General features: G+C 51.4%; 1 protein-coding gene across 1 annotated transcript in view; it reads right to left on the bottom strand.

The window, feature by feature from the left end:
- CCDC33 (coiled-coil domain containing 33) overlaps positions 1–15,261 on the bottom strand; it is a 145,437-nt gene that overhangs the window by 92,607 nt on the left and 37,569 nt on the right. The window contains 1 exon segment of the mRNA XM_066343673.1: positions 3,950–4,098. Coding sequence (XP_066199770.1) covers positions 3,950–4,098 — 149 coding nt within the window.

Below are 15,261 nucleotides of genomic sequence, written 5' to 3'. Positions count from 1 at the left end.
CCTACATCCCGGGGTCTCGGCCTTGGGGTGACGACCTCTTGTCTGAGACTCTCTTTCTATGGAGATTTTCTCCTCTTGGAACTGTGACTGAAGGTGGGGACTCCCCCTTCTCTCACCAGTCTCCTCTACTGTGGGCTCTTCTCAGTCCAAACCGTCCAGCCAGGCTCCCCTCGGAACATGGGCTCCTCCCAATCTCAGGCCTCAGAGACTACTCCTCTACTCCTTCGGGACTCACCCTACTCTCTGAGGTTCACAGTTTGGGAGGTTTCTACTCCGAGTGGCTAGCTTCTACGGACTTCCTCGAAAGTCTAGGTGCCTAGCCAGGTTGCTTTCTACTACCATTACAATATCCTAAGAGATCTTGACAATTTCTGCCACCAGATGGAGAGGGCATCAGAAATTCCTTACATGCAGGCCTTTCTTCCTTCTCTCCTGTCCTTAATTTCTGTTCCTTCTGTTCTACAGGCAGGCCGTTTTTGGCCAGAGAAACCTCACCTAAAACCTCTGCTCCTAATCTCTCCTTCTCTGCAGACTCCCAACACTCTCTCTTCATGCCTGACCCCTGAGGGAACCCCTCTCTAGTCCCTCTGCAAATCTCTCTTCCCTCCAGAAAGCCCCCTCTCTTCTCTTCACTAGTTACAGAAGGGCGGCTCTGTCTCTTTTTCTTCTTGGACTCATCCCCCCACCCTGCCGGCCTTCCACTACCCCTCATCCTCTCCCCACTCCTCAGCTCTAAATCTTTTTAACTCCTCTGACCACTTGCCGCCACCACCAATTCTCCTCCTGCAGATTCTAACCTTCCTTCTTTCCATCTAAGCTGTTCACACTATCTGTCCTTCTGCTTCCTCTCTTCCTTAACTGTGTCTGTTTCTGAATCCTTAAACCAATAATTACCTTCCACTTAAACCAGGCTTACTCATCCCCACGGACTCTCCCTGCAATACCCCATCCTTCCTGTTCAAAAACCTTCAGGGGCTTATCACTTTGTACCAGACTTACACCTAATCAATGAGGCAGTAGTTCCCCTCCATCCAGTAGTCCCTAATCTACAGGTTACTGTCACACATTCCCTCAAACACCACTCACTTCACAATCCTAAACCTCAAAAATGCCTTCTTTACCATTCCTCTACACCCTGACTCTTACTTTCTGTTTGCATTCACCTGGACTGATCCTGGACACTAATGCAGCCCAGCAACTTATGTGGACTGTCTTACCCTAGGGGATCAAAAACAGCCCACACCTGTTTGGGCAGGCACTAGCTCAGGATTTAGCAGCATGCAATCTCAAAACTAGTACTCTCTTATAATATGTAGATGATCTACTTCTCTGCAACCCCTCCCTGCCTGCCTCAAGAAGACACACCTCCACCCTTCTTAACTTCCTCACCATGAAGGGATGTTGCGTCTTCTCTGCTAAGGCTCAACTTCACTCCTAGTCCGTAGTCTATCTAGACATCGCCTTAACCCCCACCACCTGAGGTCTCACCCTCCTCAGTCTCCAACAACATACCACCACAAATCAAATCTTTTCTTTCCTCAGGCTTTTTTAAACACTGGATCCCCAATTTTGCTCTCTTAGTCAAGCCCTCAGTGAGATCTTCTGAGCATGGCTTTTAAGGTCTTTAATGGCCAAGGAAGTAACAGAAAAGGCAAATAAGGCCCAAAAGAAGTCAGCTTTTGGCATACACTCTTAAAGACTCCAGCGCCCTAAAGGGCTTCATAGAATTCCATCAGGGCCCTGCTCCAGAGTGGAAAGAAAGGTCATTGAACTGAAGCCTGCCAGGCTTCCCAGCCCCACTGGTTGACATGTCTTGTGCTGTGGAAAGAGGGACATAAGAAGGTAAGCTGCCCCCTTGCTCCATGGAGGGAGGGTTCAGTCTCTTATAACCCTGCTACATTTCACCCTTTCCCTAAGTACTTGCAGGATTTACAGGTTACTCAGCAAACTGTTCAAAGACTGTCCAAGAGACGCTTCCAGCATTACATCACCCAAGGACTGACTTTCACGTGGACAGGTCCACACACTGTGATCCTAACAACTCCCACTGCTGCTAAGCACGACTCCTCCACCCTGACCATCTGGAGCTCAGAAACAGAGAAACAAAACCGACCCCTTGTCCTTCTATTCTCTATTCACCTCTCAGCCTGCCTCACCCAATCAGGTGCTTTCTTCTCGTGTGGGACAAACACCTATATGTGTTTCCCTAATAATTAGACAGAAATCTGTACCCTAGTCTATCTCACCCCAAATATCAACCTAATCCCACTCCATGAACCTCTTCCAGTTCCTAGTACACTACCTGTCAATCTAAGAACCAAACGAGCTGTACAGGTAATCCCTCTTCTTGTTGCTTTAGGAATCTCTACAGAAGTAGGTCTAGGGGCAAGGGGACTGGCCACTTCCCTGTCTTATTCCTACTCTCTCTCTCTCTCTGAAGCCCAGCAAATTCATAAACATGGAATCAGTGGTTTCACACAAACTGGGTGTCTTGACTAATGCCTTTCATTGGTCCACTCACTCTATTTATTTTTCTAACTTTTAGACCCTACCTCTTATGTTTGTTCACTAGTTTCTTACAAAACTGCATGCAGACCTTTGCCAATCAGAAAATTGGAAAAATCTACCTAACCCTACACACCAACCCCAAAACCTGCCCTCGCAAAACAAGAAAATCTGGAACCCTATAAAAACACCCCTATTCCAACTGTCCCAGGGAGAGGTCCATGAAGGAGGCCTCAATAGGGATAACAGCAGGAAGTAGCTCCAGAAGATGGCTGATCCGAGACAAACCTCCTTCCTGGACCTCATATCCTTTTTTTTTTTCTTCCCCTCACCTCTTTTTCTTTTATCATACCACAGAGTTGAGAAATGATGGATACATGAATTTACCAAAACTTCCAAACTGCCCTTTTGCTGTTCCACTTGTCTATCTGCCCCTACCCTTACTTACTGGACTATCGCCCTGAAACAGAAAAGTTCTAGGAAGCTGGTCAGCTGCCCCAAGGAGAAGCGTTCCAGGAAGCTGAAGTCAATCGTAGGACGGCAGAAGGGAGCACACCACAATTGCTGACTCCACGCACACTTGCTCAAAGCTCTCCCCACCTTAATAAATGTTTGCCTCAGAGTCTGTTTCAGTGCACTTCTCCTGGAGGAGTGCCCCGGCAGGTCTTTCTCCTCTAATAAAGCCTGCACACCTGGTGTTCGAGTGCCGTCTCATTCTTACATAAGGGATGATAAACTCTTGGGTTAGAGCATGGCACAGTGCTTTAAAATCAAGATTGAATAGATGTCTCAACATCCACATGGAATGTTGATGCCCTCCTGAGAGAAGTGAGATCCATGTGATGGGCAGCAGACGTGGCATGGCAGGCCTCACTCGGATACCAGGCTGTAAGAAGTGTGTGCCCTGACTGCAACTAGCAGGAGGAAGGGTTCAGGGGTGCATTGAAAGACAAGAAGCAGGGAAGTCCCCATAATAGAAATGACTAGAAAGTAGTGGGTGCCAAGGAGGAGGATGGTTGTGAGCACCTTAGCCCAGGATTGGGCATGGTGGGATGGGGCGCCCAAGATCTGGGAGAAGCAGGTCCCTCGTCTGCTCCTTGCTTTGACCCCCACCCCCACCCCTCACTGAGCCCAGCCCAGACCTCTGCACCCAGGGGCCCTGCTCTGAGGTCAGGCTGTGGTCAAGCTCTGTTCAGCGAGCTCTGGGGTCAAGGAGTAGCCCACCCTTTCCTCCCTAGCCTTGCTGAGCAGCCTCCACACAGCAGGAAGATGCCAGGCCTCGAGTTTGCAGAGCCCCTGGACCTGTGTAATGCACACTTAGCTTTCCCTTTTTGGTATCACAGTTTCTGCCCCGAACCTTTGTGTGCTCATATTCTAAACATCCATACTCTGGTTTCCTCTCCAGTGGACACTGAGCCCTACCACACTCTCAGCAGCTACTTACACTAACACATAAGGCCATGGCTCAGAGCCATCCTTGCAGGCAGGGAGGTTGGTGGCACCATGGAGAGTGACAGTGATGATCTCCTTATTAGAGGGAGACAGGTGCTTGATGACAGATTCCACAGTCTGAGAGGTGTTTAGTGGTGGGTCCTCAGGGCCCTCAGTGACCTGTGGAGAGAGCCAGGGCTGAGTGGCCTCTTCTGGTGTGGTCCTCTCCCATCTCCTCTCCAAGTGGCTGTTTCCCTCTGTTGTTGGAGACTGAAAGCCAACAGGGTCTTTGCAGTTTAGATTTTTGGGGGACAGAGATGTGGGGAACTGGCAGTAAGCTGACAGGCTGCCCATTCCCCACCTTACTTGTTCTGTGAAGTTGCTAAAGGCTATTTTTTTCCACACCTTTATGTTAGCTATGGTGCTGGATTGTTTATACTCTTCCTATCCCCCATGTCCCTCAGAAAGACTGGAGGCAATCCTTTGTTTTGTGAAGTTAAGATGTTATGTATGGTAGGGGCTTTCTGCACTTGGTAGAATTCTTGGGTTGCTTTGGAATGTGATCAGAGATCTCTTTACTTTGCTAATGGCCTCACTTTGCCCTATAAATAAAGCAGGTGGGAGGGAGGTGGAGGGCACACTTTGTTCTTGCCATCAGTATTGCAGAGACGTCTGGATCCCATTCATTTTCTCTTTAAGCCTACTTTCTTAATTCTGTGCCATTCCCACTCAGGACCTGGAATTACCAGCTGCGCTGGCTCACGGCACTTTGTCATTCCCCCACTCAGACTGGAACTACAGGTCCCAAAGGGGCAGTTGTCTTTGACCTCATTTTCTGCCGACCTCTGTCCAACAACCCATATCACTCCCAGTTTCCCTCTGGCTTCTCTCCAGTTCCTAGACCCATCATTTCCTGCAGAATAAGGTATGCCACCTCCCCTTTGGAGTCCAGTCCCACCTCTGAGCCCTTTCTTTTGCAAACTCCTCACCTGGAATCCCCAATCCCTCCTGCTTTTTAAATCCTAGCAATTGGTCTTCTTTCTCTCCTCCCAGTCCACCTCTGGTTTCCCCTGTGAACAGCACTTTATAGTCTACAGTGCTTATCCATCAGGTCATCCAATGTGTTAATGGCGATGAATGAATGTGTCTGTCCCCAATGCCTCATCCATCTTCATACCAGAGAACCCCGTGGACCAGGAAGGAGGAGATAGAGGTGCTTGCCCACACACTGCCTCCGGGGCTGGTTGGCTCAGGCAGGCAGGCTGTGGAGACCATTGAGAACATGACCTATTACATAGAGAAGAGCCTAAGGACCTGGTTCCGGGTACCCTGTGCTCCATCCTAGTAAGTGTCAGGAAAGCTGTGTTTAAACCCCAAACCAGTCATGCTCTTGAGAGTCACTTTCCCCAGTTGGACAACGAGGACTTGAACCAGCCTGCCTGGAACTCACTGTTTCCTGTATGACACCCAGGTCTCCCACACACTGTCTGTTCCCACCTTGAACCGGGGGGGGGGGGTCCTAGGCACAGTGGCTCCTGGAAGCCTCCAGGCAGAGGGAAAGGGAAGAGCTGTTATTTCATTCCGTTCTCAAAACAGTGGCGTGGGGTGACCACAAATACGAGCCTCGTGCTACTCCAACCCATCAGCAAGGCCTGCCATCTCTACATGCAAACCACATCTGGAGTCAGACCCTTTCTCTGTGTCTCCACTGGAAGCACTCAAGGCCATACACTGGATTTCTACACTTGATTCTCAATTGATTTCTTGCTTCCATTTCACTCTCTTCACACACCCCTTCCCCCACGCCTAGCCAGAGTAAAGCTTTACAAACATCAAGCAGACCATGTCACTCCTCTGTTCAATCCTCCTGTCACTCAGAGCCTCACGTGCTATAAGAACCTGGGCATGGCACAGGAGACGGACCTCATCTCATTCCTAGGCCCCTTGCCCACTTGCTCAAGCCCCTCTAGCCTCCAAGTCTCTCACAGAACCAAGCGGGCTCCTGCTTCCCACTTGTCCCTGGCTCTCCCTCCTCTTGGTCTGCTCTTCCCTGCATGCACATCCCTGTGACCTGCTCCCTCACTTCCTGCAGGTCCCACTCATTATCAGAAAGGACTTCCTGGTACAGGCCGTGTCCTTGCCTAACAAAATGACTAATCAGAAGGTGAGAATCCCAGCCTCAACCCCAGAAGTGCCAGCCCTACAAAGATACCCCTCCCCTTCTTCTGCTTGAGCAGCCTGCCCTGCTCAGGACCTGTCACCATCTGCAGAGGTGTTGAGTCACTCCTCTTCCTCTCCCCTATTCTGCCAGGCCTGGGTGGGAGGAGTGGGAGGAAGGTCAGCAGAAGGAACCCCTGACACATGGAGAGGGGAAGGGAGGAAACAGGCACAGAGCTACCTCTTCCCCTCAGAGATGCTGCCTTTCCAAGGTTCTGCTCACTGCCACCTCATAGCCTCCCACCCCCAACAGGTTTGCTTTCATGGTTTGGTGGTTCTAGGGGTCCAGAGACCTAGATTTTAGTCCAGCTCTGCCCCCAACACTCTGCATGACCTCTCTGAGCCTTAATTTCCCCACCTGGCCAGTGGGTATATCTGGAATGGGTTGTAATGCGGTCTTCCTAGTAATTAGCCTAAATTTCCTGCAGTGAGGTTAGGAGAGGCAACTTACAGCCCTCCCACTCCCAGATTCCCCAGAGCAGCCTATGAGGGCCCCAGGCCCTCTCATTGCTATATCCGAGCTCCGTATGGCCCTAGAAATAAGGGCCTACCTCATGGCAGCTGACTAAGAGCTCTCCTGGCAGCCCCAGAGCCCAACCAAGCATTCTGAAGACCAGATCATGAGTGTGCCCCCTCTCTGTGCTTTACATCTGCTACCTCCTCTGGGCCTTCCCCATGTGGCACAGCCTTCTGGAACATGAAGTGTGCAGGGGTTTGGGAGAGAACTGCCTGTGCTTCACTTTTGGGCATGAGGCAGTGGCCAGGCTGGTGCCTCCTGGTGAGGATGGCAGGCACCTGCCTATGGGGCAATCTGGGCCCAGGTCCAGGGAGGCCTGGGGTTCGGGAGTTGATGAGCCAGTCTTTCTGCCTACCCCTGTATCAGGATCAATGTCCTCTCCTCACCTCCACCCTCCCAGGCCTACACTGGAGAAGTTATCAAGGACTGGAAAATTTATGAGCCGAGTTACATGGGGGGGGGGGCAGTAAACTATGGGTGATGGTGAGACCCCCCCTCAGTCTCAGGTCCCATTCCCACTGACCCATCTGAGAGGGTGAGATGAATGAGCCCCTGGGGAGGGAACACCCTTTCCTGAATATACTTCCTGGAGGCTGGCAACAGAGCTGGGCACTTAGTTCCCATTGGCTTTAATCTCCGTTGGTCAGACCACCCAGCACTGAGGAGTAGAGACATGGGATGGCAGTGTCTGCAGGTAGGGGGTGGGCCAGCAAAAAAACCCTTTCTGCTCCTCCATTGGGATCTGGCACATGGCAGGCTCAGAAGTTGCTAATTCCAATGCCTTGCCCCTCAGACAGTCCACCTTGCCCTCAATAAGGCAGGATTAGCTCACAAGTGTCCCAAGGGGCCTGGACTATCTACTTTGGGATGTGTGTGCTGGGGGGTAGGAGTAGGAATACTGGACCAGCAGTGAAGGAGTTAATGTGCCTCATTGATTCAGCTTTCAAGACTGGGGCTTAAATTGGTCCTGGTGACTGACAGAGGCAAACTCCTCAGCCCTTCCAGATCCTGTCCCCTGACTACCCTCTGCCCCAGCAATCTGAAAGCTCTGCCTCCAGAGGGGGGAGGGGGCTGGGATAGCAGGCTTGGGACCTGGCTGTCTCTGATCAGTAATTTGGGCAAGTTGTTAGATGCCAGGGGCCTCAGTTTCCCCAGTTTTCACAGGGGCTTTGAATTCAAAATATTCCCTCGTGTTCCCTCTAGTTTTAGCCTCTAAACTTGCCTGGGAGCCATGGTGGCTTTGAGGGCTGTTTCATAGCTAAGGTGGCAGGCCCAGGGACACGGGACAGAACAGGCATACACCTGTGCTGAAGTGCATGGCTGGGCCAGAGGGCAGAGCTGGACCTGGGCCAGGCCTAGCTGCATCCACCCTCTGTGTCTCTCTGCTCTGCTCTCCCCGGCCATCTTTGGGTGTAACCCACCCCCTCTGGGCCACAGTGCAGACACACACAGTGCAGACATACATTCTCAGGCCCCTCACCTGGGCAGCCAGTCCTTATGGGTTTGGAGGAGGAGAGGTTTTCAAAAGATGATACAAAAGTCAGAAATAAAGAGAAGGATTGGTCAATTTGATAACTAAAAAATATACCAACTTCTACAATGGCCATAAATTCACCACAATACAAGAAAAAGATACACAGGAGAAAATATCTGCAATTTATATGATATAAATGTATGAGCATCCCTAATACACAAAGAGCTCCGAAACGTATAAGCATTGCTCCAATGAAGAGACACAAGATGAGGTTCCCCACAGAAAAGACATGAGTATGGAATACTATACATACATTATGAATGTCCTTTGAGGGGTTCTAGTTCCTGAAGCTATAAATCAAATAAGTCTGCTCCTCAGGGCATTGGCCCTCATCACGGGCACTTCCTGAATGACTCCACCCCCACCCCCATCCAGCTTGGGTGGGTAGGTGGCAGTGAGCTTCAGGAACCAATTAACAGCTTAGGGCCCCCCAGGTATGACCCCAGTGTATGACTTACCAGAAGGGGGCTTAAAGAGAGAGGCCAATGGAGAGGGGACAACTGTGGGTAGAGGACACCAGGAACCACAGGCACCAATGTCAAGGATAATAGAGTATAAGCCACATGGGGCCTTGGCACCCCTAGCTGTTTGGTTTATTTGACCTGAGAGTGTTGCAAAGAGGATTTTCCCAAGTTATCAAGTCCCTGTGTGTCCTCAGTCTTAGCTCTTCCTGTCGTCCCTGTTGGTGAAGTGACTGACACAGCTGAGGGCATGGGCTCAACCTTGCCAGTTGGCAGAAGGTCGGAGAACCTTGACATGGACCTGTTTGCCTTTATTTCACTGAGATCCTAGTCTAGGCAGGGTCGTGCTGCTCTCTCAAAGCTATTTATTAAGCACCTACTATGTGTCAGGCACTATTCTGAGTATTGGGGATACAGCAGTGTTGGAAATAGACAAAAAGCCCTTCTTTTCAGGATCTAAAGCCCCTGTGGCCTGGGGCAGAGGCTGGGCCAGGACTGGGAGATTGTGGGACAGTTGGGCATGAGCACTTCCAGGATAGTAGACTGGGACATTCCTGGGAGATCTGGGAGGGTGATGGTGAGCTATCTCCTTGGGCTTGCAGAGTCTTTGTGACCCCAGCTGCAAGAAGGCAGAAACTCCTGTCCAGGTTGTGAAGGACGAGACACCCAGCTGAAGCTACACCTCTCTCTGGGTCATGAGGAGACCAGCAGAAATCACCAGGCAAGGGGAGTAGGACTGGCTAATGCCTGTGAGCATGCCGCCTTTGTGATCTCATGGAGTCCAAAACTATGGGACCCCTAACCGGGAAGAGCCACAGAGACCACCTCCATCCCTGTTTCTCGTCTGTGAAAACTGAGGCAGAGAAAGAAAGTTTCTGCTGTGACTTAGGTACAAATTCACAAGGGACTTGGAAGAAGAGGTGAATTTAGGTGGTGTGGGGCCCATGCCCCCCAGCCTCACCTGTTTCTTTTTCTGGCTCATCCTCTTGGGGTCAGCAGTGTTTGGCCTTGTTTAACAATCTCAGGGCCCAGGACCTGGTGTTGGTGGGGTGGGGGATCAAGCATCAGTCCTGCCCAGACAGCGGGCACCTTCCAGTCGTGTTGGGGTGGTGGACAGTGCAGAGTGTCCGTGTGGTCTCAGAGGTGCCATCCACTGGCCTGGGGTAGGAGTGTGGAGCTTTCTCAGTGGCCAGACATACAGTGAGTAGAGATGCCATGGAGAATCTGGACCATGACCAGCTGGACACCCCCAGGAAGGTAAAGCTGAGAGGTGGCCCTCTTTCTGCTCAGGCCTGGAAAAATAGTGAGCTTTTCCATTTAGCTGGGTCACCTGGGCAACATTGTGTGATGTCATAGGGCAAGGCCGAAGTCCCACAGACACTTGTCCAGGTTCAGAGGGAGAATTGAGAGCCCTGTCGCTATTCCTGGAGCTGTGTCCTGCCTATTCCCTGGGCTTCAGGCCTCACCCTTCCTGGTCTGGATACCCCAAGCAGCCAACCACCCTGTGGGCCCAGCCCCTGCTTCCCATACTGTAGGAGAGGAGGGTACACTGCCCCCAGGGAAGTTGTCACTTGGTTGGTCAAACAGCTTGTTCTCCTAAGGAACCTGTAGCCATCCTGCCTCTTTGGGTGTCTATAGCCTCTCATTTGTTTAATAATAAAACACATAAAGTTCAAGAAAATGGTTTCTGCTTGGAGGTTGTGTGGACAGGAATATAAGGAAGACGGTTGGGAGTAAGTGGACCTGTGACTGTAATGCTGTCTCTTGGACTTGGTGGTCAGTTGTATTACTCAAAATAAATGATAAGAGGGCCACATATGGGTCAATGGAGGCTCTAGGGCAGGGGTCTCCAAACTTTTTACACAGGGGGCCAGTTCACTGTCCCTCAGAACATTGGAGGGCTGCCAAATACAGTGGTCCTCTCACTGACCACCAGTGAAAGAGGTGCCCCTTCCAGAAGTGCAGTGGGGGCTGGATAAATGGCCTCAGGGGGCTGCATTGCGGCCCATGGGCAGTAGTTTGGGGACGCCTGCTAGGGTGTGAACCAAAGATTGTGACTGATGTGGTTTTGACCTCCACAAGAAATTATTACAAAGAGAACCCTCTTTGTCCTCAGCATTTGCTACATACCAGGTGTACTTGTGTGTGCTTGTATGTGTGGTAAGACGGCAGGATGGGGATGCCTGGCCCTTGGCCTGGAGCGGGGTCTGTTCCACAGGGTTAGGTCTGAACTGGACTTCAGCAGATGATCAGGAATCCTGGGCTGGCAAAGGGGAGGTTTTGGGTACCGGGTGAGGTTGAGAGGTGTTTGGGGGAGCCCTGTGGCCTGCCTTCTTCTGCCAGCTACTTTAGACCCCATGTTCAGAGTTCCTGCCATCTTTGGTTTAGGGACCAGGAGCAGGCCTACCCCTCCAGGGAGAGGCAAGGAGGAAGTGGTTCTCCCCAGTTTAGAGACAGAAAAAGTGAGGCCTCACCTCTGTCAGAACAGAGGTACCTGCCGAAGTCACCCAGACACCTGGGCACGGAAGCTGGGAGGCTCAGGTTCCCCTTCCCAGGTCCTCTGAGGGAGGTGCCCCTGGCTTCTAGACCAACATGGTCACAACCCAGCACATGTGGAGGTTCTCAGTGGATCCCTCCCCAGTCTCCCTAGAGGGCCCCCCCACAGGAGCCATTCATGGCCCCAGTTCAGGGCCAGTGCAGCAGGGCTGGGAGAGGCCAGCAGGGCTCTTAGCGAGCAGAGTTGAAGAAGGCACTGGCTCTCAGGGCTATACCAGGGCTCCTACCACTGTACCCCCTTATGTTTTGTGCCCTCACCGCCATGTCTCCTGCCTCGCTGTGGCTCCTGCCCTGCCCTGCAGGTCTTCTTAGCACCTAAGCAGGCTCCCTAAGGTCACCCCTGGGCTCCCTACCCTGCCTCTGAGCTGCCGGCATGGCAGCACCCAGCCCTCTGGCTTTCCTGCATGGGAGGGAGATAACTCAGGAGGCTGGTTCCCGGCTGTCTGGCTCTGGAGCACCAGCAAGCCATGCACACTCAGCAGGCTCTGGAAGGGAGTCCTACTGTCACCTCACTTGCTGGCTGTCAGCCCTGTACCATGGACCCCTAGGATACTCACTCCTGTGCTGCACTGACCTTCCCCAGCACTGCATCCTCCTCACTAGTGAAAGGGCTGGCAGCCTGGGGGTCTGAGTCTGGCTTTCCTACCTAACAACACTGCCAACCCTAGCTGCTCTACCTGCCCCGTTCACCTTTCCCAGGAGAAGAGAGCTCCACCTTCCCCAACCAAGGGAAATGAGCCTGCTCCCCGATGTCCAGAGGAAACTGCTCCCCTGCCCAAGGCCAGCCATGAGCTCTGGTGACTCAGGGAGATTCCAGTGTTGAGAGAAAGCAGGTAATGATCAATCTCATTGCTAATAGGTAGCCCTGCCCTTCCCCCAACCTCCTCCCACAGCAGAAAGCACTTGAAGCTGCATCATTTGGTGGGGCCAGAGGTTAAGCACAGCCATCAGACTGCCCGCAGCTGGGGAGAGAGCAGGGAGCTACCTGTATCTGAGGCTAGCTCTTGTGAAGGAGGGGTTCTGTTTCCTCCCGGCTTGGCTTTGTGAGGGGCTGGGCAGAGCTGTGGGGCCTGGCTCCTGGGGAGGCAGCCTTCTGTCCCTGCACAAGTTCCAGAGAACTGTCTCCCAGGGCCCAAAGGCTTGGCCTACAGACTTGGCCCATGCCCCATGACAATTGTAGGGTGGTGAGCAAGGGTAAAGGTCACGTGGGACACCAGACCCAGGAACTTGGCTAGAGCCGCACACATCTGGGCGTGCCAAAAGAAACTTCCCAGGAGCCCTTTGGAAAAAGCGACCATCTGCCAGCCAATGAGATTTCACCACGTCATATTAGTTTGACCACCCTAGAGACCCTTTAAATATTCCCCATGTGGGTCACCCTATACGACTTCCCTGTCCTCTGTCCTCAGGGCCAGGGAACCTCGTTGGGCGGGAAGCGCTGTACTCTATAAACTTTTTACTATTCCACACTTCGTGGCTCCGGCCCCTTCCTTCTTCCTCAGCGGGGAAAAATACCTTACAACAATGACACACTCCACTACCCATTCCTTCCCCCACCCTTCCTTCTACACACACACACCCCGCCCCACCCCATCACTTTCTTTCCTTTTCTTTTGGGCAGCTGCACTGGGCTTCTGGGAAAAGGAAGGGATGGAGGCAGGAAATTTAGTGCGATTTTGTAGCCAATTGCAGCCCACAAGTGATGTGATCTTGGTTCAAAACATTAACCCTCTCTGAGCTTTGGTTCCCTTAACTAGTGGGGAAGTCATCGCTGCTCTGAGCATGGAATGAGGAAAGGCAGGTAACGCACTCAGCACTGATATTCAGTTAAGTGCTCCAAAAATGCTTGCTTGTTCCTATTAAAACAACCTTGAACTTGGCAGGTTCTCCCAAGCAGAAATGAGCCAAAGAAGCAAACACATCTGCAGGGTCAGTCTGCATGTCTCCACACGGCGCTCCAGGCTTCACACCCACACCAGCTATCGGGGCACCTCTCCCTCTTCCCCAGACCCAATCTGTTCTGGCTTCCAGGCTCATTCCCAAGCCACCCCTTTCTCTGGGCAGTTGCTTTGCAGGATATGTCTCCTCCTTTCCTACCTAAATCCAATTTGTCCTTAGGGTTCAGCCAGTGGTGGGATTCAAACAACTTAAAAACCGGTTCTCTGCCCTAATGACTGTTTTAAGTATAAAAACTCAATATACTAAAGGTAGTTTATTATTTCATGTATTGAATACTTAATAAGAACAATAAAAGAGGTACACAAAACTAGATTGTTATAAGAGTTTTAAAATATTAATGAAAAAGTATTAAATCATACCTGACAAAAAACAATAAAACTGGTTTTTTTGTTTGTTTTTTTTGTGACAGAGACAGGGAGAGGGACAGATAGGGACAGACAGGAAGGGAGAGAAATGAGAAGCATCAATTCTTTGTAGCAGCACCTTAGTTATTCATTGATTGCTTTCTCATATGTGCCTTGACGGCGGGGGTGGGGGGGCGCTACAGCAGACCGAGTGCCCCTTGCTCAAGCCAGTGACCTTGGGCTCAAGCTGGTGAGCCTTGCTCTAACCAGATGAGCCCATGCTCAAGCGGGTGATCTCGGGGTTTTGAACCGGGCTTCTCCATGTCCCAGTCTGATGCTCTATTCACTGTGCCACTGCCTGGTCAGGCGATAATAAAACTGTTATTTAAGATCTTGATTGGTGTGGCGTCCTCACTTGCAATTTTTTTTCACCTATGGATGGGATGAATATTACTACAGGTGCTTAGAATATGCTGTTGCACTGATGAATGTTAAAAAAGAGTAAGGAATGTAAATTTGTGATTTCCACATTGGGCGGCTGCCCAGGCACCCACCTGAGAGAGAACCCTGATTACAAGTGCCATTTTAACAACCAGTTTGCCAAACTCAACAAATAATTAGGCATTGGTTCTGCCGAACTGATGCAAACCGGCTGAATCCCACCACTGGGTGGGAGGTTGGTGGAGGTAGAGTAATAGCAGCACTTGCCAAGGTGAAGGGGCGGGGTCCACACAGGGCAGAGAGACCTGGGTGGACAGTAGGCTCAACCAGTTCCCCTCATCTCTACTCTTCCAACCCACATACCTGATCAAGTAGTTCCTCTGCTTTAATAAACACAGCACCAGGGCCCCACTGCTTTCAGAAGACTCCTGTAGGTCTGGTGGTCTGCTCACCCAGTCCCTCCTGCCTTTCCATAGCTGATCCCTGCCTCACACCCACTCTGCAGCACACCCCTGGTGACTCTAGTCTCTCTGGCCTTCGTATGTTGTTCCACCCACCTGGATTGTCCTCCTCTCTCTGCCAGCCTGAATAATAATTCATGGTGCTTCTTCAAGACACAAAGGGAGCATCTAGCAAATTTTCCCTGAAACTTTCCCCACTCCCACCCCCACCCTCTCCTAGGGGCATCGGGTCCACAGACCCTGGGCCTCCCCTGCCCTGGCTCATAGCCAATCATTGACTTCTCTGGGAGAGAAAAGTGTGCCTGTCTCTTAAAGGCAGGGTTGTTGCCTGGCACGGAGTTGGTGTCAGGTGGGCGCTCAGCGAGTGAGGGAGGTATAACACTCACATCAGGTGCCTTTCTTCTTGCTAGTTCCCCAGAAGCCCCCACTTCAGCCTAGGAGAGGGATATTTGCTCCCCAAATAGCCTCCCCTCTTCCAGAGTCCAAGCCATCAGGGACCTTCCTCCTCTGCTAGGGCATGAATAGTTGGTGTGTGCACCTCATGATAGAAGTTAACTATTAACAAACACTTGCTATGTGTCAGGCACTATTGTGTACATTTTACGTATGTTCACTTGGTTCTCACAACCAACCACACATGAGGCAGGTAGGTACGACTGCATCACCTATTTTACAGATGAGAAAAAAGAGGCAGAATCTAAGGAAGCTAAGCTCTGGACCCAGGCCATCTGGCTGCAGAGCCTGACTTTGTCCCCTCAGAGAACTTCCCTACTGAGGTCTCTTGTGGGGAGTGGGCTGTGGGGAAGACAGCCCAGGGCATCCCATCCCTAGATAT

The sequence above is a fragment of the Saccopteryx leptura genome, chromosome 6 (assembly GCF_036850995.1).
Source record: "Saccopteryx leptura isolate mSacLep1 chromosome 6, mSacLep1_pri_phased_curated, whole genome shotgun sequence".
Lineage (NCBI taxonomy): Eukaryota > Metazoa > Chordata > Mammalia > Chiroptera > Emballonuridae > Saccopteryx > Saccopteryx leptura.
The sequence above is the reverse complement of the archived record's forward strand: the minus strand, read 5'-3'. Positions and strand labels throughout refer to the sequence as shown.